General features: G+C 41.6%; 2 protein-coding genes across 2 annotated transcripts; both read left to right on the top strand.

Moving 5' to 3' along the window:
* The first annotated feature begins 4,137 nt into the window (after positions 1-4,137).
* Positions 4,138-10,327, top strand: rem1 (RAS (RAD and GEM)-like GTP-binding 1). The gene is made up of 5 exons (XM_079266506.1): positions 4,138-4,275; positions 7,460-7,854; positions 9,047-9,129; positions 9,625-9,835; positions 9,935-10,327. The coding sequence occupies exons 2-5, from the start codon at positions 7,494-7,496 to the stop codon at positions 10,210-10,212; spliced, it is 933 nt and encodes a 310-aa protein (XP_079122632.1). The 5' UTR covers positions 4,138-4,275; positions 7,460-7,493; the 3' UTR covers positions 10,213-10,327.
* A 4,589-nt stretch (positions 10,328-14,916) lies between these two features.
* Positions 14,917-25,614, top strand: LOC306797716 (protein SSUH2 homolog). The gene is made up of 12 exons (XM_079297109.1): positions 14,917-14,993; positions 16,321-16,392; positions 16,477-16,552; positions 16,689-16,818; positions 18,102-18,162; positions 18,677-18,798; positions 20,242-20,304; positions 20,448-20,527; positions 21,357-21,449; positions 22,060-22,162; positions 22,559-22,666; positions 23,236-25,614. Exons 1-12 carry the CDS (start codon positions 14,981-14,983, stop codon positions 23,374-23,376), a joined length of 1,062 nt encoding a protein of 353 aa, XP_079153235.1. The 5' UTR covers positions 14,917-14,980; the 3' UTR covers positions 23,377-25,614.
* Positions 25,615-26,215: the final 601 nt, after the last annotated feature.

Genomic DNA, 26,215 nt, shown 5'->3' with positions numbered 1-26,215 from the left:
TTCCTCTAATGTCCACTAGACGGTGCTGCGATCAAACTCTCACTTGTGAAGTGAATGGGAAGAACCCCCAACCCCTTCAGGGACAATAAGGACAAAACTAAGACAAAAGAAAAAAGAACTATATATGGAACCAATAAACAGTATTTTGAAATGGCAAATAAGAACTAATGGTTACACTCCGGTCACGCCTGCCGTCACTAAGCAACCATTGACAACAATCGATTTGAGGGGGCAAAAAACGTGACATTTGAACAGCTTCTTGCTGGACTTTCTCTGGAAAAGGGCAATAATTGTTATTGGTAGAAATGAAAGGTTTCTTATCTGAAGATGCTGCCAGAAAAGAAAGGTTTCCTGTCAGACATAATATTTTGTTTATCCAGTTCTGATTGGTTTCGGAAATGTAAACAAAACAGAATGTTTTCTTTCAACTTTTTCAAACTGTTGAGTCTTTCTAAATACTTTCTGAACAACTGACTGACTTCAAATTACAGGATCCCAACAGGAGAGGCAGGTAAGTTAAACATGTAATCAACACAGAATAATGTCTGAATGAATGTTATTCTCTACTCTGACTTTACTCTGACTTTATTTATCTGTACTCCATCTTTAAAAAGATGAGTTGAATGATCAGAGAAAGCAATGTTAGGCTATTGAGAAAACACCCTCACCTCGAGGTCTATGTTGTAGATGTTCAGGAGCTTTCTGTCACATCACATGATCTTCATCACCAGAGGCAGTCTTTGCAATCGTGCTGGAATAGTAGAAGTTCAACTTTCCGTGGTAAGATCATGTTCTCAACTGCTGGTTTCGAGGTCAAGAATAAGCTTTAAACCTCAATGTTAATCTACTTTTTCCTCCCTAAACAGGTGTGTTGTGTTGCTGCCCGCTGTTGTTCAGATAGTTGAGTGACGATGACCTCTGAATACTTGATCATCTCCCTTCTGGTTCTCTTGCTGGTCCTGATAGTTTTGCTGGTTCTCTGCTGGATCCTCAGACACAGCAGAAACAAGTAAGAACCAAAGACTCTGTAAGAAGTGGACGTAGTCGTCGTGTTCACCCATTGGTTCATGGACTGTAGTTTTGAACCCTCAAGTTTGGCACTTTGGCAATCCCCAACTTGTTTTTTGCAACCAGTGAACGGAAGTGACCATATTAGGACGTAGAGAAGCTGTATACGGCTCTGGTAGCGACCTGTCAATCACAAGGTAGCCCCGCCCTTAATAATACCCTGCTTAATCATCCCGCTTTGCATATCGTGATGCGCATTGCGCAAAATCAACACGTGCTAGAAGCTAACCGGTGAAATGATGTCACGTTTACATGCTTTAATGTTCAAAAAACTCTTAAAGGTTGTTGGTGTCTGGACACATACCTGTACTTACCCTCTGAAACTCTCTGCTAGACAACAGCTTGGGTTGATGTTTACTTCTTGTCAGCTGATGTCATTCACATAAGACTGCAACCTGAAATAAACTGGGACACATTTAGAATGTTTACGTTTGAAACTGTGAAATATATATATACATATACCGACCATTTACAGATGTGATGGCTTGTTTAAAGGCAAGGTTTCTGAATACCGGCTGTGTGGATTGCTCTATGGATTGAGTGTTTCAATTCTTTCATAGCATTCAGCAAATAATGATAAAAACAAACATAAACTCGTAAAAAAAAGTGCATACAACCTTAACCTAGAACCCAGGACCTTTTCCCTGTGTTTACTGTCTTGCTCCTGCCCCAGACCAGTGCTGCAGGTCCTAATGTGTGTTGGGGTTTAGAGTTTTGAAGCGTCTCTCTGGGTTTTGATTCTTTAGAAACCTCACAGAGCTGCGGATCTCAGCAGGACAACCCACTCGTGTCCTGACCATCAGAATCGAGCCAGACAAAGCCCAAGAGATGCTGGACCACCTGCTGGACCGAGTCTTTCTCCTGGTGGAAGCCGGACCACAATCTGGAGAGGAACTTGAGGAGGAACCTGCAGCAGAGCCTGGAGAGTATCTTAGTGGAGAACGAGGTTCCGATTCTGAATCAAACCCGGAGGTTTCAACAGCAGGTTGTCTTCCCAGGAGAGGTAAGTGTTATTGAAACAAACCTTCTTTCATGCAGATTGTAAATATATTCACACTCAAAAAGGACTGAACGAAAAACTGAAGTAAAAAGATTTGAAATAGTTAAATTATCTACATTTATTTCAGATTTTGAAATGTATTTCTGAGAGAGAAACAGCTGAAGTCAAAGCACCCAAAAAGTTATTCAAATCTTGAGATGTTCAACCTTTATTTAAACCTTTACTTTTAACTTTTAATTCGTCATTTAAAGTAGTTCTCGTCCTTTCAGACTCAGTTCAGTCAGCATCAGCTGGCGCTGAGATGAACGGCGTTACTGAGACTGAAGTGTGAAAATCTGAATGATTTGGGTTTTCCCTCCTGCGTAGCTAAAGCTCTTGACAAACTGTGGAAATGGATAACTGCTGTGGTTCCTCCTGCAGGTGAGAAAAAGTCTTTATGCATCAAAACTAAATTTACATCAATACATTTGTTTTGCAGTATAAGTATTACAACTGTCGTATTACATTTGTGTCCCCTACTCCAGCCACTCCTCCTCGTCCTCCTCCTCCTCCTCATTCTCCTGCCAGTCAGGATGAAACTGAGTACCGCGATGCACTCCAGCATGCCCCTCTCTCCTCTTAGGGGGAAGAGGAGAAACATGAGTTACAAGTTTAATAAAAGAATTGACTGTGTGATGAAGGGCTTTTATTTTAATATGAATAACATTTGATGACACGCTGACACAGTCAGTAATATCAGTCCGCCTGCAGAGGGAGCGATGGAGCTGCTGGTGGAGCTGGAAGCAGCTGATTGGACCCTAAACTGGTTGATGATCAGCGATTGGTTTCTGTGCTGGTGACTTAGATGAACTGTACTTTATAGGCTCGCTGGATTGGACGAGGTGATGACCATCTGGGAGGAAACTCTTCCTCTTAAAAATGTTAAACTTTTAAACTGAGGGGGCGGATAAAATCCAAACATCTGTGATGTGTTGAGTGTCAGTAAGAGAGACTCACGCCGACACAAAGGACACAAAGGAAGTGATGTTGGGTTTTCTCTATAATCACATTTTCCATGACAACTCATGCCAGAAAAAAAGGAAGGAGGGGGGGCATGAAAGATTAACAATGATACTCATCTTGAATCCAAAATATGAGATACGACCTTAACATTCTGACATTCTAAGTATCTCACAATGACTTTCTAAATCCACATTTTGTGATACTAAGTCAAAGATTTGACTCACTGACTCTGACTTGCTGACACTGTGAGGGCTTGCGGAGTTAAAGGTTTTCTACAGCAATGAAGTGTGAAGTTGGATGATTTACAAAGAGATTATGATGATTAGTGGTCAAGATCTGTGCAGCAGAAGCACAGATATCCTGACTTGTCCTGATACGGATCAAGCTCCAAAAGCACTGGACGTGTCTTTCATTGACCCTCCTGGAAAATGCCATCGTCTTTCAAACTCCACACTTTCAGTTTGTAATGCAGGCTTTCTGTTCTGAGGTTTTGGGAATCAATTTAAAAACAGTGAAACATTTGCCACTAGACCTCTATCAAATCGTGTTAACTTTGTGTTTGTAGTGAGAAAAGGCACAGGCAGTTTTTATCATCTGCACATTATAGCAACTGACAAACACTTGAACTGAAAGTTAGTGAATAAACTGAATATATAAAGCTTTTATCCAGTTAATTATATTTTCTGTATTTTACGTTGGTGAAGCTCATCCTTAATCTGACTTTAGACTCAGACGGTGACTCTTTATTTTTATTATTATGTTGTGTTTAATATATTGTAATTGTTTTATCTGAACTGTTTCATAAAGCCAAACTATGTCTTTTGGTTCAAACAGGAAGTGTCCAAAATGTTCCCTAAACCAACACACACACACACACACACACACACACACACACACACACACTCACACACACACACACACTCACTCACTCCCTCCTCAGTTATCTATTTCTCCTCTGCTGTCGGTCAGACACACACTCTCACACACACACACACACACACACGCACACACTCCCACAGAGGGGGCTAGATAACTCTGTGATTCCACTGCTGAATTTTTAACGCTGTTGTGGAACTTTTTTTTTCCAGGCGGGTTACTGTGGCACCAGGGTACTGTTACACCGCCGGAGACAGAGAGACAGGGCTCAGTTCAGTTCTGTTGTTTACTGAGGCTGGACCAACACAGGACTGTTGATGGGGTGCACGGTAAGTTTATCTATCTATCTATCTATCTATCTATCCATCCATCCATCCATCCATCCATCCATCCATCCATCCATCTATCTATCTATCTATCTATCTATCTATCTATCTATCTATCTATCTATCTATCTATCTATCTATCTATCTATCTATCTATCTATCTATCTATCTATCTATCTATCTATCTATCTATCTATCTATCTATCTATCTATCTATCTATCTATCTATCTATCTATCTATCTATCTGTCTATCTATCTATTTATTTCTTAGCTCTCTGTTATAAAAACAGCTTAGTTGTGAAATATCCAAAAACAAATTCATATTTCACAAAACACATCATTTCCAGATAATAAAATTGACATTTAATATCATGCTATATTTACATCCCGGCACATTTTCAGACATTTTAAGGTATAATTTGTAAATGTTTACCTTTATTACTTGTCCTTTTTTTAATAAGGAGTTTCTGTTTGATCTAATTGTCTTAAAAGCACATGTTGAACTTCATTAACTCTTTTCAACTACCTAGCAGTCATGTACTGTATGACGTTTTACTGTCGACGAGAGACCTCTGACCTTTAACCTTCTGAGTGTCTGGTGCTTCATTCTGTCGTGAAAAGGAAAGAAGAGAAAATGTTAAAGCTACATTTATAAGCTGTTACTGTAACTAGTTCACTAACGACCCTCAAACACAGGAGCTTTGACTTGGTCTAACGTGCTCTCACAATCGCTGACTGTCGTACGTGGCTCCTTTAAATACCTGAATTATTTATCGTAGGAGGTTTGTTTGTGTGTCTGTGCGCTCTTATGCATACTAGAGGTGCATATGATTGGTGCATATACGGTTTCTAGTAACCGGAATTTAACCAAATTCAACATCAGAATTAGTCTAATCAGCTTTACTGTTGTTTCATTTCATGTCAGTTATTTCAACTGATTCTGATTCCGTTTTATTTTATTTTTTACAGTTAGTAATGTTAAAAAGCATAAAATCACACTGCACACTTTACAACATAAAGCTCAGCGCAGCGTCATCATTAATGTAGTCTGTCACAGGAAATGTGTTCCCAATGTAAATATCGGAAAAAAGAGTTCCCTGCTCATTAATCTCTCTTATCTCTCGAACATTTTCCATGAAACTCACATCGAGGAATGACTCATACCTGCTCAGAAAGGTTTATTCTATCTAAACGTGACGTCGCAGCTGTCTTGAATAGTGACCTGTTTTTGCTCCCGTTCAAACTAAAGCTAAGCTGTGTTTGAACTTAAAGGAGCTGCATTTAACATTCTGAGCTTTACTATAGCAGCAAGCAACTATTATCTGTGAGGAGCGAGCGCCAGAAAATGACGTAATCACGGCCGGAGTGTGGAGCGAGCAGGCGGCAACCTCCGGTTCTGCCGAGTGAAGCAAATGCGGAAGTGTCTTTAACTTTGCAGTCTCTCTACTGACCAGCAGGGGGCGACTCCTCCGGTTTTATAGAAGTCTATGAGAAAATGACTCTACCTCTCACTTGATTCATTCCCTCAGTAAACATTGTCAACATGAGTTTATGGTCTCACTCTCTAGTTTCAAGTCTTCTTCAATACAGCATGATGTTCATAAATTACAGTCCATTTAGAGTCAAATAGACCATAAAGCAGAGTATGATTTAGGGCGAGGCTACCTTGTGATTGACAGGTCGCTGCCACTACCAGATACGTCGTCTCTACGTCACTCCTTCGCATTCCAAATAACTTCTGCTCATCGGTTGCAAAAAAAACATGGCGGCGGCTAAAGCTCGGCTAAAACTCAAGGCTTCAAAACGTCGCGGTGACTACGTGCGAGTAGGCTCCGTTAGTGGTCGGTGCACTTGATGATGCACCTCTGAATTTTTGTAACACGTGACTGTCACAAATAGCTGACAGATAACGGAACTATTTACATGTCTAGAATTGAAGAACGGCAAACGTATTGTACTGTTAGCGCAGCTAGCTCTGTTAGCTATGAGCCGCCGGCTCGCCGTTGACATGTTGAGAGCCGTTGAGAGGCAATCGAAATGCTCCCAATCTTGGATATTGTACCTTTTAAACCTAGCTGGTGCAACAGAATGTCAGTTAGTCATCGGCTAGCTAGCAGACAAATAGTTAATGAATTTGATGCTTCTGCGCCGGCGACGGTTAAGATGATGAAGTGATGACATGTTGGACAGACATGGATGGAAACTGCAACATGACTGGTTGCAGGTTGGCATACAACCTTGAGGTTGTGATTTTAGTTCCAGAGAAGTTAGTTGTCTTGTACCCCCTGAAGTAGTCTGCTCCAGGCCACTCACTTCTATTGAGATATTAAAACAGAAATCACATGGAATGAGATCTTTACAGAATAATGCCGTTTTCACACAAAACATGCAAGTGAAAGCATAGTTAGTGCGAGGTGATGTGTAGTGATACACATTTTCTGTCCTGGTATCCGATCCTCTCGGATATTTTCTCCCAGGCTTGAGATTTCTTTTTACGAAAGTCCCTGAAGGATCAGAGAGTAGATTTAGAGAACTCTGAGAATTCAGCAATGACCTCAATTAACTTTTCTTCTAGTCCAGTAAAATTGTTTTCACGATAACGTTACAGTGAAAACGCTTAGGGCAAAGTAAGCGTATTTTGGGGGAAATTATGACCCTGGAACCAGGCAGAGCGCATTGGAACTAATTCGATTTATTCTTATTTGTTTAACCTCATTTAACCAGGAAGTCACTTGAGACTAAGACATGGCCGAAATAGCAGTGCATAGTTTAGTGATGTACCTTCACTCTTGATGTGCAAATCCTGTGAGCGATCAGTGTTTCAACTGCCCTCTCTGATTGCAACGTTTACAGACTGTTGCACCTGTAAGCACACCTAGTGGTGATGTCACAGTGTACTGACACACCCTGTAGTACACTTCTACGTCACTGCAGCAACCTGAGGGATTAAACCCATGGAGGGCGGCAGAAGTGATCGCTGCTTTGTCTTGGAAAATGGATGGAAAACGTATCATAATAATACTGAGATTAGATTAGATTAGATTAGAGAGGGGGCGGGACTTCTGCTCTCTATGCCAATGTAACGCTCTGTGATTGGTCATTTTGGAAGTCAATCAGAAAACCTTTAAACAATGTTAAAGACCAGACTTTTTTCTGATACGTTGAACGTCCCGTCTCCTCCCTCAGGTCTGTCCTGCCCTGATGCCGTTATCGTAGCGACATGGCCCTCAACACCCAGAGAGAGAAGGAGCCTCTGCGGCGGCGAGGCAGCACGCCGATTCCTCCCGCCCACTTCTACCGGCACCAGTCCTGGACTTCGGACTTTCAGGACAGCACCCAGCCGGAACCGGAGCAGCCGAGCCTCCAGCGCAACCACCTTCCACTGGGACAGTCGGCCTCCTACCACCCTGGAGACAAGTCCCTCCACTACCGCGCCCAGTGGAGCTCAGACTCGGACGACGACTCGCAGAGCGACTCGGACTGTGTTTACAGAGTGGTGTTGCTCGGCGACCCCGGCGTCGGGAAGACCAGCCTCGCAGGAATCTTTGCCGGAATCACAGAGAAAGATGAACAACCCGGAGGTGGGACGTTAGGTTTTGTTGTTCGATTCATTCGTCTATCTTAGTTAACACTTAATGGTCTCACTTTAAACAAGAGAAAAGCTTTAAACTAGAAATAAGTCGATATTGTCTCCTCCACGAAAAGAAAAACTGTTATTCCTCCTACAAATGTTTTTCAAATTTATAATAAACAAAACTGTTGTTTAGTTCAACACACATTTTCTTGGTCTGGTAGCTTGTGGTGGCTAATCTTAGCAAATTCTAGTTAGATGCTGTAACTGAGTCTGTTTAACAGCTAAAAAGAACAAAGAACTGTTATTGTTTGCAGTTGTTGGATTTCTGTCAACAGCTTCACAAATGTATTTGTTGTCATAGTTATATTAGTTGTAATACTTTCGGGAAAATGCTTTCTGGGCAGCAGGAGATTTTTGAGCGGGACAAACTTTCAGAGTGACCGACCCGATAAGATGCGTTAAAGTAAAAGTCTGACATTTTGGGAACTGTGCTTAGCAGCTCTCGTGCCACGAGGTTGACGAGAAGATTGATTCTACTCTCGTGTCTGTATATTAAATATTAAGCAGCCGGCTAACTTAGCATAGCATGAAGACTGAAAACAGCTGTCCAAAGATAACTATTCAGCCTACCAACACATCAAAAACGTACTAATTATATAATATTGTTAGTTGTGTCTTGTTTAATAAGTAGCCAGTTTACCTCCAGGTGAAGTTCCTGAACAAGGCACCCAACACCTAAAAACGTCTCCAGGAATGCCGCACTGTGGTTGATACTTTGACCGCTTTGAATAATACAAAAAGACACACTCCACCTGCACATTGTGTAGAATTACCTTATTGATTGATGAATAAAGCATCTTTAAACTATTGATGAATAAATAAAAACAACAAATCACCGTTTTATGGTGTTGTTAAGTGCCGGATTATTTCTTGGTGCGAGGGGGCATTTAGCTTTCAGGTCAACTTAACTCAATGTTTGGTTTATCAACTGTGTTGTCGTTGTTGTTGACCAGGTGGTTGTTTGTCACTCTATGATCAGAGATACAACAGTTGTTGTTGCCCCATCATGTTGTTTATTGTTTTTAACCGTGCTCGCAACGTTGCTCGAGAGACCAAGATGTTGCTCGTTGTATCTCGACAACTACTGGATGGATTGCCGTGACATCTGTGAATGTAAGCGTGTTCATTGTTTGTTACAGAGGACTCATACGAGCGGACACTGACGGTAGATGGAGAGGAATCCACACTCATCGTCATGGATACCTGGGAGAACGACACACTGGTACTGTGTGTGTGTGCGTGTGTGTGTGTGTGTGTGTGTTGATGAAGTAGAGTTGTGGAGCATTAAGAGGTCAGTTGTGAGGCAGAGGATTATGGGTACATGGAGTCCTGCAAAGGGACCTCGTGATGGATTTCAATTAGATTTCTCTCACTCTTTGCTTTGAATAATTGCGTTGAGATCATCATCATCAGAGAAAATGATCCCAGGAACGCTTGTATTGTTGAGATGACAAAATAAAAATGAGTGTCAGGGATGCATTTGCTCAAGTGCTTGTCAAGTGATTACATCACCCAATGTGTCCAAATGTTGAAGAGGATCATTATTGACTATTTTGCTCGGTTGCTAACCTGTTTGATCAACGTCCTGTTGCTCCTTTACAATAAATGCCTTCAAAGAACAGGAACATAGTAGAAGAACCAGCTGGTAAAATCTGGATTTTAAAGCTCAGGTGTTTCTTTCCCTCCATCTTTGTGTCCACGACTCTCTACCTGTCAGGAGGAGGAAGAGGACGACTCCTCTCAGGACGACTGTCTGAAGGTCGGGACTGCTTACGTCATTGTCTACTCCGTCACCGACCGCGCCAGCTTCGACGCCGCCGCCGAGCTCCGCATCACGCTGCGACGCACGCGCCAGGCCGAAAACCTTCCCATCATACTCGTGGGCAACAAGAGCGACCTGGTGCGATCCAGAGAAGTCGCTGTGGAAGGTGGGTCAAAGGTCACAAGGTGTACAAAATACAAGCAACGTTTGATGGATTCTGTTACGATCATTTGTTCTCTTTCACGCTCGTGTCTTTGTTTCCCAGAGGGCCGAGCGTGCGCGGTGGTGTTTGACTGCAAGTTCATCGAGACGTCGGCGTCTTTGCAGCACAACGTGACCGAGCTGTTCGAGGGCGTCATCCGACAGATCCGCCTGCGTCGAGACGACGCCGAGGTCCTCCAGCGCCGAGGCTCCGTTTACAAGCGCAAAGAGAGCCTCACCCAGAAGGCTCGGCGCTTCCTGGACCGACTGGTGGCGCGCAACAACCAGCGCATGGCGGTCAAAGTGCGCTCCAAGAGCTGCCACAACCTGGCCGTCCTCTGAAGACACGTATCCACCAGGAGCGTCAGCTTCAGACCTTCTTTGACTCGTTGACGTTGTTCCTCTGGTTGTGATGTCGTGGACGACGGCATCTGCAGGTTATTCTCACGTTCAGAGAGTCTACAACAAAAACGATCAACAGCGAACGGAGTCAGCGGACAGTTACGTACGTCGCTGTGAACAACTCCGTTTCCTGTTTGGTCTGAACGTTTTTGTGACTTTTCCTTCAGATGACTTAAAGAACCAGACTGTGAAGGATCATCATTGATGGGTTAAAGGTTGGATGACTGTGTGTGTGTGTGTGTGTTTGCGTGAGAACAGGTGATGTCCTGTAGTTTCCACTGTGTCCACTGTGCTGTTCTCCTGAGGTTTCTCCTGTTTTCACTTGCAGAATAAAGTCGAAAAGAAACAGACGACCACCACTGTCATGAAACATGGATTCATCGTTTCAGTTCGTTTTATTACTTTTACTTTCTCTCTTTTGATTTTATTATTTACAAGAGCCGGGGATCGAACCGCGGAAGATCGAAGGACGACCCTGCTCTCCACTTGGCCACAGTCCACCCATAGTAGTCCACCCATATTATCTATAATTTACATTTCCCCGTTTTGCTATTTTTTTGTTTTGTTTTGTCTGTTCATGTGATTTAATGTAAAAAGAAGAGGCGGTTTTACTGAGCGGTCGTCATGGTGTCAGGGCTGCATGCTGAACTCCACTGTAGGGTTGACGAAACACAGGCCGAGTGTTTGGCTGATGGATGAGACAGTGTCTCTTAATGGGACTTTCCTGCCCCGAGTTTAGCCTCTCAGGCTGCTTACAGTGTACAAAGTGCTGCAGGAATGAGTCCTGAAACGTGAAATGAGTAACATTTTTGCACTACCTGGTTCCCTCTTCTTGAAGTCAATGACTTTTTACAATGGGTAAATGAGGTATGTGGTTACCACAAGCCTAAGATGTGTCTTGAAAAGCTACATGCAAACAAGCGGCTAAATGAGACGACGTCATGCCGAACATTAGTCCCTGTTTAGCTTTGTGGTGGTGGTGACTGTGGTGTAGTTTCTTTACAGCCTAACGTTAATCTTTTTACTTCTGATGAGTGCACTCACGCTTCAAAAATCATAAAAGTGGTGTTCATTTGTGAAGATTATCTTGCTGAACAAAACGTGTCAGGATCATAAACTTGTGTTTGCCACGGAGCTTATCTTCTGCCATATACCACAATCCAATTGAAAATCCTATTGGCAGCGACTCTATTGGCTCAATTATAGGAATGTTTAATTCTGGAAGTTACATTTGAGCCAGTCTAAAAGTCTTCAGGCTGTACTTTAGGCAAGGCGGTGCTTTGAGATAGATGTATATTGACTACGTTCACCATCTTCATTTAGCGTGTTAGCATGCTAATATTTGCTAATTTAAAAAACAAAGACAAAGTAGCTGATGGAAATGTTTTGCATGTTTTAAGTCATTAACCGAACTATTGGACTAGTTAAGTAAAAAATTCGATCATGACCTGAATCCCTGTTTTAAATGTCATGATATTTCACTCAAAACCACAAATGTCAACCTGTCAGTGGCGTCAGAGGAAACGTTAGGAGACCAAAGTCATTTTTTTATATACACAGTATGTACATATGAGCTGCCGTGAAATGACAACAAACTGGTTTAAAATCAGCAGCAGTTTATCTGGAAACCAAATCAGGCACACTGGTTGTCCCAGTTTTTACTGATCAGATATAATCTGCTTATTGATCAGGCGTTTTGGTTACACACACACACACACACACACACACACACACACACACACACACACTGTGGTTGTACAGGGGCAAATGGAGGAGGAATGTTTAACATTGATTTGATGAGGGTAATGGAAAAAATGCATGACTCTGCTTGACCCAGATGACACACACACACACACACACACACACACACACACACACACACACACACACACACACACACAGAGTGATGTGTAAACATCCTCTCAGTGGAGGAGGACCAGAGGCTCAGCGCTGTGAGGTCAACTCCCTCCTGAATCTGTTAAGAATAGAAACATCAGAAAATCCTCCTCAGAGTTTTCTCTCTGCGGTGTAAAACTTTTGATTTGATGACACCGATTTGTTTTTTACAATACCTGATTGGACCTGCGTTTTATTTCCAGTGGGTGTGATGAAGCGCTGGCTGATTTTGTTGAGAAGCAGGTCCGGTTACCAGCTTTTTGTACACAGGAACATCGTTTAAATCTGTTAAATAAAAAAAGAAATGAATACGAGAATAGATAAACGTCTCGCCACAGCAAGGCGACTAATGACCAATTGCCGAAAGAATATGTGCCATAATAGCTGATGTTGCACTGTCAGGCTTTGTGAACAGAAGATGTTATGTTGGATTTTCTAACACAAAATGACTTCACAGTAATAAATCATACAATCCATTAGAGACCCAGGCTGAATGCACATGACTCGTGACACAAGAACAAATTCTAAAGAAATAGGAACGAATCTGTTTGTTCGAGTTGTTCTTGCATGAGGCCCATTGTCTGTTCTGCGTCTCTTGGTTTGGACCAAACGAACTAAACTACAGGTGTGAAAGCGACCTTTGATGATGTAAGGAACATAAAACAAAACAAAAAAACATGAACTGATTTTCTCCTCCTTATAGTGACGTTAAAAAACATTGTAAACAGCAGCTGTAAAGAAACCTGAAAGCGTCACACAGACTGAGAGAAACTCTCTGCAGCGTCACGGACCTGAACATTATCCTAGAGGACATTTTAAACATTTCAAACCCTGTGAGGTGCGTTTGATTTACAGCGAGACAGCAGAGAACACAGAAAATCAAACACCCCTCAGTGTTTATTTGAACTGCAGAGTTTCCTCTCTGTCTGTCTGTGGTTCAGTGTAAGAACCTCAGCACACTTACACACTCTGACGCTGTCGTGAGAAACAGGAATGTAAACTGAGGCCTCTTTGCCAGCAGCAGTGTGTGTTTGAGTGTGTCAGACACTCTGGCTCCCTCTGCTGGCTGGAGACTGGCTACTCTTTTTTGTATTATTCAAAATAAAAACAATGATACATTACATTAATGAACATAACAAGTACATTTAAATACATTTAAATATCAATGATACGTGAATACAACTGAAATGACATGACTCCGTAACCTTTATGTACAGAAGTACTGAAATGAGTGTTTTAATTGCAAGACAAAAAAATCAAAGGAGAACCGGTTTCCATAATAGATGTGTTTTTTTTAACCCACAGTTAAGACCCACAATCAATGCATGTGCATTCATGCAATGCCTCATTTTCAAGTCACGAGACGGAGGAGATATTTGAATATCTGTCATTCCACATTAATTAACATTCAAAATGATACTACAGCTACTTGGAAAGTTGTGCAACCAGTGGCCAGCAATTCACTGGAAGTGTAAAATCAATTTCCTTTGTTGCTTGTGTGTGAAATGGGTGGTGCCTTCAGGCACCTGGTGGAGATATGAAAGCTAGACCTGACAGAACACGCCTTACTCTGCACCCACGCTTTAAAAAATGCTGTCAACAGACATGAGTACGCCCAGCACAGCAAATAATAGATTGATAACGCACCTGATAAAAGCCTTACAGTGGGTCAAGCTTTATTACCTGAGCTCCTTCATTATTTAGTGCTGCATTTTCCTAAATTCAAGTAATAAATCAAACCACCACACATTTAATATGGAGTCTGCTAGATGTTCAGATGGAAAGCAGAAAGAACAGGGTGGGGAAGGAGGGGGTGGGGGGGTCTCTGATGACCTGTGAAGTATTTAGCTCCAGGAGACACAAACCGCCCAAACATGCCTGAGACAGAGAGAGCAGCTCAGGACCTGTTGCACTGATGCTGAAGAATCAATCTGAGATGATATTTTAAGCACTCATGTGTTGGAACTGATCGTGGGTCAGATCAGTTTCAACCCCATGAGGAGGACAGGAATTCACATATGCTGCTGCTAAAACGCCACACCACATCTCCACACACAGCATTTCTGTCTCAGCAGCAGTTCAATGAATGACACAATGTTCAGTAAATTCCTCCAATGTTCACTTTGCAGGTGTTCATGTTATTTTGTCCACCCCATGTGCGCACGTGTTATCAACTCAGCTCTGTAATCCACTCCAGATGGGGCGTGGTCGACATACCTGCAGAATCAGTGGCATCAAATCGCGGAGCGAAAATCACAGAGGGTACTTCCCGTGTCCTTCAAAATACAAGCCTGCAGTCATTTCAAATATTGACTCCGTAACCTTTAGGTCCAGTGTGCACTGTGTGTCCAATATCTATTGAGCTGTTTTATCAGTGTTTGAATTCAGTGTTAAAGTTGTCTCTTAAAGCATTGTTATTACAGTAATATGGATGCAATTTGTACGTCAGTGTTAATAATGGTTCAACTTTCTGTCTTGTAATGTGAAACTCTAACTGCTTCATTTATTTAGCTTTGAATATATCGGGTGGGATGTAAGCCTGTTTCTATTTTTACAATATTTAAATTTTTAATATATGAGCATATTGGGTACAAAAAAACCGTCTGTATGCTTAAACGTCTGTGTTACTTAAGTTGTAAAAAGTTGGGGTAAAAATAAAAACTGGCCAAGTTAGTTGGACTTTTATTTTTAAAGGATTCCCCGGACGTAGTGTTTTAATTGTCGCTGTCTGGACTGCAGCGTTGAAGTGCGCTGTGAAGCTGACGGAGATTGTCTGGATTCATTGCTACTCTACTGGTCAGACAGCAGCAGGATGGGAGACACAGGTATGATGCGACACACACGACAGAACACAACATTACACGGGTCACCAAACTGACCACAGCACCACACATGCTGCTACGATTTTAGTTTCTCAGAGTAAATTTAAACCTGGATTTAACGAGTGTGAGTGCATCATGTTTTTCTTTAGACCTGGAGACATGGTCTACTCTAACCTGGGGTTAAACCCCTTTTTTATAGCAATTAAGTTTTTGTTTTTAAAACGACTGAAGACTGTTGCTACAAATACATCTGGAATAATAAAGACATGTCAGTTTATTAACTGAACTTAATTAATTCATTTAATTTAAAAGCATCATTCAGGTCAGATAAATCCTTCATTCAAACTTGTCTGTAAGAGTTATTTTTGCATTTTTAGGGATTTGTGATTTCATTTTTAAATTTACAGCTTCATTGATGGTTACATTGAATTAATCAAAGTCAATTTAAGATTGATTAGAGCCTTCATCTGGACAGTTAAATAAACCCTCTATGACTGCATTGTGCAATGCTTGTAATGAAAAAAATCACCCCTTCTTTGTTTTCTCCACTCCTTTTCTAACCCATATTTAACTTTCCTACTTCCACCACACCTCCTCTACTCCATCTTCTCCTTATTTGTCTTCTTTCCCTCCTCTTTATTCTTTACCTCCACCTGCCCTTCTCTGCCTGCTCTTTTCTTTCCCTATTTTCTCCTTTTCCGCTTTTGTTATCTATATTGTTTATTGGTGAAACACAGGCAGAGCACAAATGTTCTGTATTCAACATTTTCAGCGATAATGATACAATTAAATAGGAGGAAATAAAACGAGAAAAAGAAACGTACCATGCACCCTCCACCTATAAAGTATAGGTTTGAAATTAGGTTAAGACGTAAAATAAAATTAGGTCCAGATAATAGTAAAACTGAGTATCAGCTGTCATTTCAGTCGAGGTTAAATACTTTTCCTCCTATTTTTCATTTCCTAAATTTTTTCTTTCCACTCCTTCTCTACCTACGTCTCTTCTCCGATTCCTTCTTTACCATCTCCTTCTCTAGCTCCTTCTTTCCTTTCCTATCCCTTTCTCCCCTTCATTACTGCCTCCTTTCCTAAACCCTCCTTTCCTTAGGCTAGCTGTTTCCCCTGTTTCCACTCTTTGTGCTAAGCTAAACTAAGCTAACTGGCTCCAGCTTAATATTTAACATACAGATGCGAGAGCAGTATCCATCTTCTCTCTGCAAGAAAATAAATTTCCCAAAATGTCGACTATTCGTTGAAAGGCATTGCACACTCTTGCCCTAACCTACTTTGGTGTTTTCACTTATGGACTGTTTCCTGTTTATTCCAACAGTGTATCCTCCCATCGCCCCTGGGGCCAACATGTTTGGCAACATGCCCGGCTATGAAGGCATGGCTGCAGGAGGTAAGAGGAATCCAACCCACAACATTGTTCAAATTACATTCATGATGTTCCAACTATAATTAAAGTATGTCGTTGGTGCTGCAGGCGGTTTCCAGCCACCTCCTATGCCTTTGGGGCCTGTAGCCCCACCCCAACCCGGCCCTGATCCTGAGGAATGGATGTAAGACCCGACATCACCTTTCTCACCAGCCAAATCACGTGACGCTCAGGCTAGCCTGTGGCTCGATGAGAAGAAAGGCTGCAGTCAGAGAATATGCGAATTAAACTGATGATGTGTTTGTTTGTGTGTGTTGTAGCATCCCCACTCTGTCGGAGGATATAGCTCGTGAGGCGTTCAGGAGCTTTGTGGCCACTCACTCCTGCTACAGTGAAAGCCCTGTGAACGACGGAGTCATCACCAACATGGAGCCGTTCAACACCTACAGGGTGACGTGATGTTCACACACACTCCTTATGATGCTGTTAACTGGTTGTTTACTGGCATGCTTGTTACTTAAAGTATGTTATTTAACCTGTTAACACTCCGACGGCCCGCCCACGGGCTTCTGGAGTGTTAAGTGTACACAACTGTTATGTATTGGTAGGATTCTTGTGATTCGATTTATGCAAACCCTTTCAAGATACAATCACAGCAGCAGGTACAATCAACGCCTATGTCAGCCCACCAACAAACAAACAAAAAATTTAAAAAACTTCAGAGTGTTACCTTTCAAAAGAGACCAAAACCATGCATGTACTCCAAATAGTTCAAGAACAGCTTTCAATTTACTCTGGGTATGCCTTGGATAGGCGTTTTAGGCTAATTTTACTGGAGTGGTAACAATAAGTGTTGGTTAAGTCACTATCTATCAGTGGCGGTAACACAATGGTGATTGAGCCAATGGCCCACTGATGAAAGTATTGAGATATTTATATATTTGCAGTATTACGAACTGGGTGTCTGTGTTGACATTCCCTGAATTATTTTGGGTAATGTTGGACCCCGTCAAAGACTACAGACTGCTGAACTCTGAGCACAATTCCTTTTGTTCACACTCAAATCAGAAAATCTAAATCAACCAGGACTGAAAGCTGCTGCTGTGATACGTTCACTACACAGTCCATTGTTTTAAACCAAAGGTTTTCAAAGTTTGACAGTAATCAGCACCAACACCCCTCTATAATCCCCCCCCCCTCTATAATTCTGGATTTACATTCCTGAAAATGCTTTTTGCATTGAGTCAGTTACGTTGCAATGGGCTACAACTTGAGCCGAATTAACTGTTAGCAGTTCTTGTTTGCCACTTACTCATGGATGTACTGACAACTATCACTAGCTTACTTTGATCCTGAAGAAAACTTAAAATGTTATAATTCTCATGCAAGTTATGAAGACCATCTTTTTTTCTGTGTTAAGTGCATTTACGGACATTTATCTGGAGATACTGATATCCTAAAACAAAGTGTAGGTCAAGCTGAATAAAAAATATTGACCAAAGTCTGATTGGAGAATCAGACTTCTTCTGATTCAGTTTCCTAAATCCTTCGATTGTAACACAACCATCGCTGTGATTATTACTAATTAGTGTTTCTGTCAGTATTTGTTTTGTAATGTTGTATTATTGCTGTTACTCTTTTATATTCATACCACTGTTGTCTCTGTCAGCTGACATGTTATTAACACTGCACACACATGTAGCGTCTCTTGAAGTGTGTTTTCTGCTCTGCAGTATCAACTGGAGACGTTCACTGAGACCAGGAAAACTGAGCAGGCCGAAAAACCTTATGAAGGTAAACAAACACACAGACATTTGTGCAACCTGAACCTAATTCTGAGCTTAACACATTATGGCAAGGTACCCTTGCCATAATGTTTTCCAGGAAGTTAAGCTGCCAGTTTCATGGGGTCTTTAAGCCTAAAACTAAGTCCGAACCTTTAAACAGCCCTTTGTTTGTGTGAATTTGATTGTTTCTTGTAATAAAAAGGTTCCCTTCGATAACCAGATCTCACACCCTGGTTGTCGGAGTGTCCTATACTCCCTACTATAGATCAAAAACTTCAAAACACTGACTCCTACATTTCCCATAATGCAGCTGGAGGGTGTCTTTTATTAGAGCCTCTCAGCCTGTTACACACCCACCTCTTGTAGACTTCACACCTGCTTTGTAGTGCAAGCTTTCTGTTATACATCGTAAGTGTCCCAGCCCAAACTGAGATAACTCTTATGACATCACTGAGCCAGCAGGCGTCATTTGTTTTTTTGATTGACAGTTCGCTGTGACGTCTCTTTTGTGTGACTGACAGGTGAGCAGGCTGACTTCAACATCCTGCCGGCCCCCCAGCCCTGGGACATCCCGGCCAAGACTCCCAGCTTCTTCACCAAGCACAAAGAGAAGATCCGCGTGCCCTTCACCTCCTCCATCAAGGTGATTGGTAAACAGAAGTTGTCCATCAAAGAACGCCTTGTTGCCGTGGTTACCTGCAGTTGATTCTACCCTATAATTTACAAACATACAGCTGACAGCCAATCAGGGAGCAGGATTCTCTGAGTTTAGAGTATGAATATTTTTCAGGAGGTTGGAGACATCTTTGAGGATGTTGGAGAGATTCAAGGGTTCACTTTGAGGGTTTTACAGGCTTTTGAGGAGGTTCCAGGAGTCCTTGAGAAGATTCAAATAGTGCTTGAAGAGGTTCCAGGAGTCATTGAGAAGATTTAAATGATGCTTGACGAGGTTCCAGGGGTCCTTTATAAATGGTCCAAAAGTTCTGAAAGCTGGGCCTGGCTGGAAGAACGTATAGGAGTTCTTGAAAAGGATCCTGAGGTGTTCCTGGAAGATGTTCCAGTGGTCCTTGAGTGGGTTCTATGGGGCCTTAAAGAGCCTCACTAGAGTCTAGAATCACAGATCATCAACTAAGATTTATCAATTCTGACCCCCAACAACACAGCTAGATGACATTTTTGAAGTGTAACTTTAGCCCACTACTCTGAGCTGAATCATGTTTGCTTCCAGTCTTTCCTTTGTTTTGCCGCCAGCTAACACTGTGACGTAATCGTGACGTCAGCTGTTAAAGGGTCTATAGGAAATCCCTTTCTCTGGAATGATCTGCGATTGACCAAAATCTCCTGTCGTGGGTCAGATTTTCTAGTCTGAAAACAGAATAAAGAGGAGGTGCAGAAGTCTAGTTATCTGGCTCAGACCGTTGGAATTACAAAATGCTGAAAAGTTATTGGAGAAAAAATGGCCAACCCCAGCTTTAACTCCAACTACATAAACCTAACAACAGCAATTAATTAACATAATAAAACGTTATTATTAGCTGTGCTTTATGTGACTTTCACCCACCTGGAAGGAAAAATAGGAGATGAAATGGGATGGCTGGTAAAAGGTGGCGTTACTGGTGTTCTACTGCCAACCAACTGACGAAACCAGCAGCACCCAACAGCTGTCCTCCTGCCTTATGTAATGTTATAGGCTACTCAAATAGAAATATACAGAAAATCAACGCGGGGTGTCTGTAACTCATACGAACTTGTGCCTGGCTATAGCGACCTTTTCTCAAAATACTGCTGTTTCTGAGGTGTTGGAATTTCAAATAACGTTACTCAATTAGAAGTGTATAGAAAATAAATTGTGGTAATCTGTAATACAGGCTTACAAAAATGTTGCCTAAATAGAACCAGCAGCATTTTAGGAAAGAGTCTCTGTGGTGTTTTAAAACAGATGCCTGTAGTGCAACATAGGAGCAGCAACTGAAGCATGTGTCTAATGAGGCGCGTCAATTATCACTTTGAGTGCGTTTTGCCACTTCAGTGTGACTCCAACAGACACTAAAGTTATTTTGAACTGTGTGTGTATTTGTGTGTTTAGCAATGCACCAACTGCAACGCTTTGGGGACGGTTCGGTGTCAAGAGTGCAATGGAAATGGAACAGTAAGTATCAGTCAATTGATCAATCAGTAATAATGAACTGCATAATAATTGCAGTTTACAGACAAAGTTAGTCAGAGATAATTTAATGTGGATTGTCAATGAAAATGTTAATATTAATCATGTGTGTATGTGTGTCTTTGTAGAAACCATGCTTTCTGTGTAACGGCTCTGGGCGACACAATGAGCAAGGCTGCTCTAGCTGTGATGCTACAGGCAAAAAAAGGTCCTGAAGGGGGGGCCGGGGGGGCCGGGGAGTCCTGGTTCTCCAGGGCCGTGACTCCTAACCTTTTATTTTGGCGTGTGCTGAAAGAGGTTGTGAACCACTGACCTAGAGGTTTAACACTGCTACTTTCTCAGAAATGCAACAGAAGAGCAGCTGGTCTATCTGAAGTCAAGTAATAATGTTCAGCTAGCTGGACCACTGCACAAATTCATAGGCTACTTACTCATAGGTAACTAATTTGACAGACGATATTAATATTTAAATTATTTTATTGATTCGAAAATTGTTTTTTCCTACAAAAAACAGTGCTCTTACTGTGTACGGAGATCCAAAATGCGGCGATAGCAACGGTCTTCATAGCACGGTATAAAGAAATGATAGACTGCAGAATGCAGTAATAAAATCAGAATAAAGTATTCAACAACTCCGTGTAACAATCAATAATAAAAGCAGCTGCAGTATGATTTGTTGCCGCATGTGGAGGGAGCAGTTTTGAGAGACATGGAGCTTATTTTTACTCAGTTAAAAGACAGGAAAACATCATACAACTGTAACGGAAACATGAAACTCACAAAAGTTTATTTTGATTTTCAGTTAAAGGAATTGTTGAATAAATGACTCAAGGAGGAAGTGAAGAAATCTAAAAAGTGATTTGATACTTTTTCAAATGTTTAGCAGAATATGAAGATAAACTAACATTAAAAACAGCAGTCTGGCCCTTTAAATCACACTGTACAGTGAGTACCCACTGGATCAGATCACAGAATGTGAAACATGTATCATGTCTGACTGAGTGTGTGTGTGTGTGTGTGTGTGTGCGTGCGTGTAGGTGTATCAAGTGTAATGCTCGGGGAAATGTGGATTGTGAAACCTGTGAAGGAAAACGACAAATGCTGTCTTACATCCAGCTCAAAGTGAAGTGGTGAGTAGGCTGCTGATACTACAGCTGCTACAGTGGTCCTTGAGGAGGTTCCTGGGATCTTTAAGGGGCTTTCAGTGGTCATTGAGTAGGTTCCCTGAGTCCTTGAAGTTGTTTCAGTGGTCCTGGAAGATATAACATTGGTCCTTGAAGCGGAAGCATGGGGCCTTAGCTTCCAGAGGGCACTTGGGGTTCTAGAGCTCCTCAAAGACGTACATGCGGTCTTTGAGGAGGTTCAAAGGGTTTCCAAGGTTCTAAGAGGCCTTGAAGAGGGTCCAAAAGTTATTGAAGATGATCCTTGAGGGTGTTCAACACCTGATCACAAATCTGACCCAGTGACTCAGACTGATCGGCTGAAAGCAGCACACACTGAACCATTTGACACTATTTCTTCAAACAATAATGACATGACAACAATTGTAATATGATTTAATGGTGAACATTCTTCAAACAGTGGCTTTAATGTAGGATTCAGTGGACAGTGGTGTTATGGATCACATCATTGACCTCTGGTGGCATAAAGATAAACTGCATGATGTGAATTTAAATTTATACAAATACGTCTGTACACTGTTTCCAATTTAAATAACTGTGTGTATGTATTTGTGTTTAGGTCTAACCATGAGGAGTACCACGCGGTGCCGCAGCACTCTGGTCTGCAGATCGAACTTGACTCAGTGAGCGGGAAGCAGCTGTTCCAGAACAGCCACAGCCTGGTACACACACACACACACACACACACACACACACACACACACGTACACACACAGTGGTGGAAAACACTGCTCATCATTCCCAACATAATTAATAGAATATAATCCCTTTATTAAATATATGATTTTTACTGTGTGGTTTTGCTCCACTGTCTGTTCCCCCTCAATTAAAAGACACATTTATATTACCGTATATAAAAGGGTCATCATTTCTTCCAATGTAAATAGGCACTGTTTATTTCAGGAGTTGCATTATAATATGCTGCAGGACTCTCCTCCGTTTGTTATGTTCCTGGAATAAAACTTTGGGTTTTGGGGTGATTAAAGGACGTTGCTAATGTTAGCCATCTGTTTTATTGTCAGTACGTTCTGTTAGACTCTCGGTCTGTCTCCTCTCAGCTCTACCCGCTGCTCGGGTTCCCAAACCCGGCCATCGCCGAGGCCTCTCAGCGCATGATCAAAGATCACCAAACCAAGTACGGCCAGACCTCCAGGATCCTGCAGCAGGTGAGTCAACCAGACAGATGCATGACTGACGGATTCAAGAGAAACTCAAAGATGAAAAGACAAGATAAGCATCACTGTAGCTAACATCAAGGCCCTTTCTTTTTTCTCTCTTTTGGTCGTTTTTATAAATGAAAGCAATTTTTGTAGCTTAAATAACCTAATTAATCATTTGAGAACTGCAGATATCAAGTCTTGGAACATGACTAGGGATGTCAGGATATAACATTTTGATATCACGATTATTGTCAGAGAAAATATCAGTTTTGCCGTTTTCACGATTATTAACCAGAATACTTATAGGCTACTTATATACTAAAATATTTATCATTGTCATCAACTGTTTCCTTTTACTTTATTAGTCACCTATAGTGGCAATTTGTATGAAACACGCAATTCAAATGAGGAAATACAAAATGTGGACATTGGAAGTTTTAATGAAGTAGCTGTTTCCCCCTGCCTCCAGTCTTCATGCTAAGCTAGGCTAACCACATCCTGAAAGAGAGAGAGAGAGAGAGAATACATGTTTCCCAAAATGTTGAAACTATTCCTTTAACATTTCTCTCTCTCAGAGGCAGACGGTCGAGTTGATCCCTATCACTAAAGTGAACTACAAGTGGAAGGGCGAACCTCACCTCTACTACGTCTACGGCAACGAGAACGAAGTCAGGGCCGACAATTACCCGGCAACCTGCTGCTGTGTCATCCAGTAGACAGACACACACACACACACACACGTGACCTAAGCTGTTCTTTTGTTTAGTTTGATTTTTATGCTTTACCCTTCTCTGAATTGTTTTGTCTTTTCCTCACCAGAAATATACCACAAAAAAGAAACTATGGGCTGGTACATAATCACAACACAGACTCAGGCCTACGTAGATCAGAAGACGCAAATTAGAGCTACTGCTCTTGTCCTCTTGAAAATATGAACATAAAAAACACTTGTGTTGTGTTTACAGCTGAATTTAGCTTCTGCAGTTTCACCTTACAAGACAAAAATAAACTACCCTTCGCCTTTTAACTGCACTTCTGCAGCACAGCTGAGCTCCAGTAGAGGGCGCTCTTGTGTTTAACACACTCTGCTGACTGCCTTCAGCACAACATGCGTATCTGTGACAAATGGGAAAAGGCCACTTTAGATTTGTAAGTTTTACTGTTTGTGTGTAAATTATCATATATACTGTATGTATATTAGTCCATACTTTCTATTCTGCATTTCATAATAGCCATGATGCTTATTGTTCATCTCCGGGGGTGTATCACTGGTTTCTTGTGAGTGTGTGTGTGTCATCGTGGCAAAATGTGGTCATCGATATTTCTGTCTGTCTGTCTGTGGACAGGTTTAATCGACGCAAAGGTGTCTCAGCTGTGCAAGATGCAGTCATGAAACTTTACAGATGTTTAGTTGAGATCAAAAAGAAGGTTGAGTTTTAAAGATGGCGGTGGTCCGAACAAGGAGGAGGGGAGGAAGTAGGGAAGGGCTCATCGCATCTGTTTTATTTGACTTAACTGATTGGTGGCGAAGGGGAAAAATATTTGAAAAATAAATAGATATTTGCTTTTTTTTTAACCATCTGACTGTATGAAGCCTCATATAGCCTTTTTTACTTGGAGTCTAAATAATGGAATCCTAATCTAATTTTCTCAGTTTTGCCGTTGTTGCTGTTCACCATGTGCTCTGAAACAAAGGGATCTGACTTAGGCCTGCTTGTTCAACAAAAGGCCTGATCTGAGTTTGAGATAAGCGCAAGCTCCAAGGAATGTTTCACATGGCCTGAGATGCGAAGGCAATAAAACACTGCGACCCCATTGGACAAATAGCCACAGACACCCCAGGACCCCCTGTGGCTCAGCCCTGCTTTCCCTGAAACTACAAAACTCTGCTTCACCCCCAGCTCTCTGCCAGTCCACCCAATTCAATTAGCAGAGTTTATCGTGCAAAGCTTGGAGCTGCACAGCCTGAGTTTAAGAGAGAAACTCAGTACGACCACTAAGAAGTCATCTCACCGTAGCACGTATAGCTTGGTGTCTGGGCTTAGTTAGGTCATCGTGTTTATTACCTTGTTTGTGTTTTGTTCTAAGTTACTGTATCGTTATAACTGACTTTATCATTTAAAAGACAGGAACTGCCGGTTTCTGTGTGATAAGTTAACGGTTTCCGTATTCAACGGCTGCAGGGAGGCTCTGCGAAACTAGCCCTCCCCACAACTACATGCACGCACACACACACGCACACACACACCAGATTGTTTGTTGATTTTAGATAGCATGCTCATAAATGTATCGTGTGAGTTGTTAGTTTTAGATATTTGACCTGATCAATATTATTGGAGTTGAATAAACTCTGTTATACTTTAAAGAGCAGCTTTGTGTGATCACTTTTGTGCATGTGTATTGTGATAATAGCTGGATATGTGGTATTGCTCAAACTCAACCGTCACTTTTCACTCTGAAATGTGAAATAGTACTCAGACTATTGACATTGAGAGTGAAAACGAATTATGAGACTTATTTTATAGTTTGGTTATTGGTCCCCGTTCTCAGGGTGGTGCCCCATTATTATTAATAATTGTTCATAATCTTACTGGCATTAATAAATCTATCAATGTTTTATCTATCAATAATTTAGTTTTCATGTTTGCTGAAAACTCAAACACGCTCCTTTTCGTTCCCAGCATTGCTATATTTTCAAACACAAGTGGTATATATGTACATGAATGTGCACGTTAGATTGGTAAGAGACATTCATTGACACATATACTTTATATGTCTTTTGAATATATGGCCTTACAAACAGACTGGTTAGAAATATGTAAGCAGGAAATAAGATATGGAGATATACTGATCTGAAGTTTCTCAGGAAGCTGAAAAAGTGTTCAGAATGTCGACGTGTTGGAGACTCGAGGAGGAAGCAGATATCGGCTGTCCGTGAAGGAGGAAGTGCACGAGGAGAGACGTACTTTCATTTTTGTTCGCATGCGTGTATGTTTCTATTCTCCTGGTGTTGTAGATTACACAGTAGGTTTCATTTCAATACTGTTTTATTTGCAAATACATTTAATTTAGTCCGTTTTTGGAGACGACTCATGTAACAGATGTATTTTGTGTTGTTCAGGGTTGCTATTAAACCCTGTCTGAGCATTCATTTAGCAGCAAACAAATACATCTATGTAAATATATAGTGGAGTAATGTCAGAGAATGAAGTCACTGTCCATCTGTGTGTGTTATCTTCTGTCATCTTCTGTCCCTTATGCAAATGCTACATACAGGCCCGACCACAACCTGATCCTGTTAACACCAAAGTACGTTCCTCTGGTGCAGAGGCTGCCTGTGACCACCAGGACTGTGAGGAGGTGGTCTCAGGAGGCTAATGATGCCCTGCAGGACTGCTTTGAGTCGACTGATTGGGATGTGCTTTGTGGACCACATGGGGAGGACATCAACAGCATGACGGACTGTATCACAGAATACATCAAATTCTGTGAACAAACAGTCATACCATCCCGGACTGTACGCCGCTTCCCCAATAACAAGCCATGGATCACCAG

Source organism: Melanostigma gelatinosum (assembly GCF_949748355.1).
Source record: "Melanostigma gelatinosum genome assembly, chromosome: 3".
Taxonomy (NCBI): Eukaryota; Metazoa; Chordata; class Actinopteri; order Perciformes; family Zoarcidae; genus Melanostigma; species Melanostigma gelatinosum.
The sequence above is the reverse complement of the archived record's forward strand: the minus strand, read 5'-3'. Positions and strand labels throughout refer to the sequence as shown.

What these genes read in the sequence shown, in the direction of transcription:
- rem1 (XM_079266506.1), top strand. Translation starts at nt 7,494, where the DNA reads ATGGCCCTCAACACCCAGAGAGAGAAGGAGCCTCTGCGGCGGCGAGGC. An exon ending in CCTGGGAGAACGACACACTG is followed by an intron (nt 9,130 to 9,624) that starts GTACTGTGTGTG and finishes TCTACCTGTCAG; the next exon opens with GAGGAGGAAGAGGACGACTC. An exon ending in CAGAGAAGTCGCTGTGGAAG is followed by an intron (nt 9,836 to 9,934) that starts GTGGGTCAAAGG and finishes TTTGTTTCCCAG; the next exon opens with AGGGCCGAGCGTGCGCGGTG.
- LOC306797716 (XM_079297109.1), top strand. An exon ending in CCTGATCCTGAGGAATGGAT is followed by an intron (nt 16,553 to 16,688) that starts GTAAGACCCGAC and finishes TGTGTGTTGTAG; the next exon opens with CATCCCCACTCTGTCGGAGG. An exon ending in CCTCCAGGATCCTGCAGCAG is followed by an intron (nt 22,667 to 23,235) that starts GTGAGTCAACCA and finishes TCTCTCTCTCAG; the next exon opens with AGGCAGACGGTCGAGTTGAT.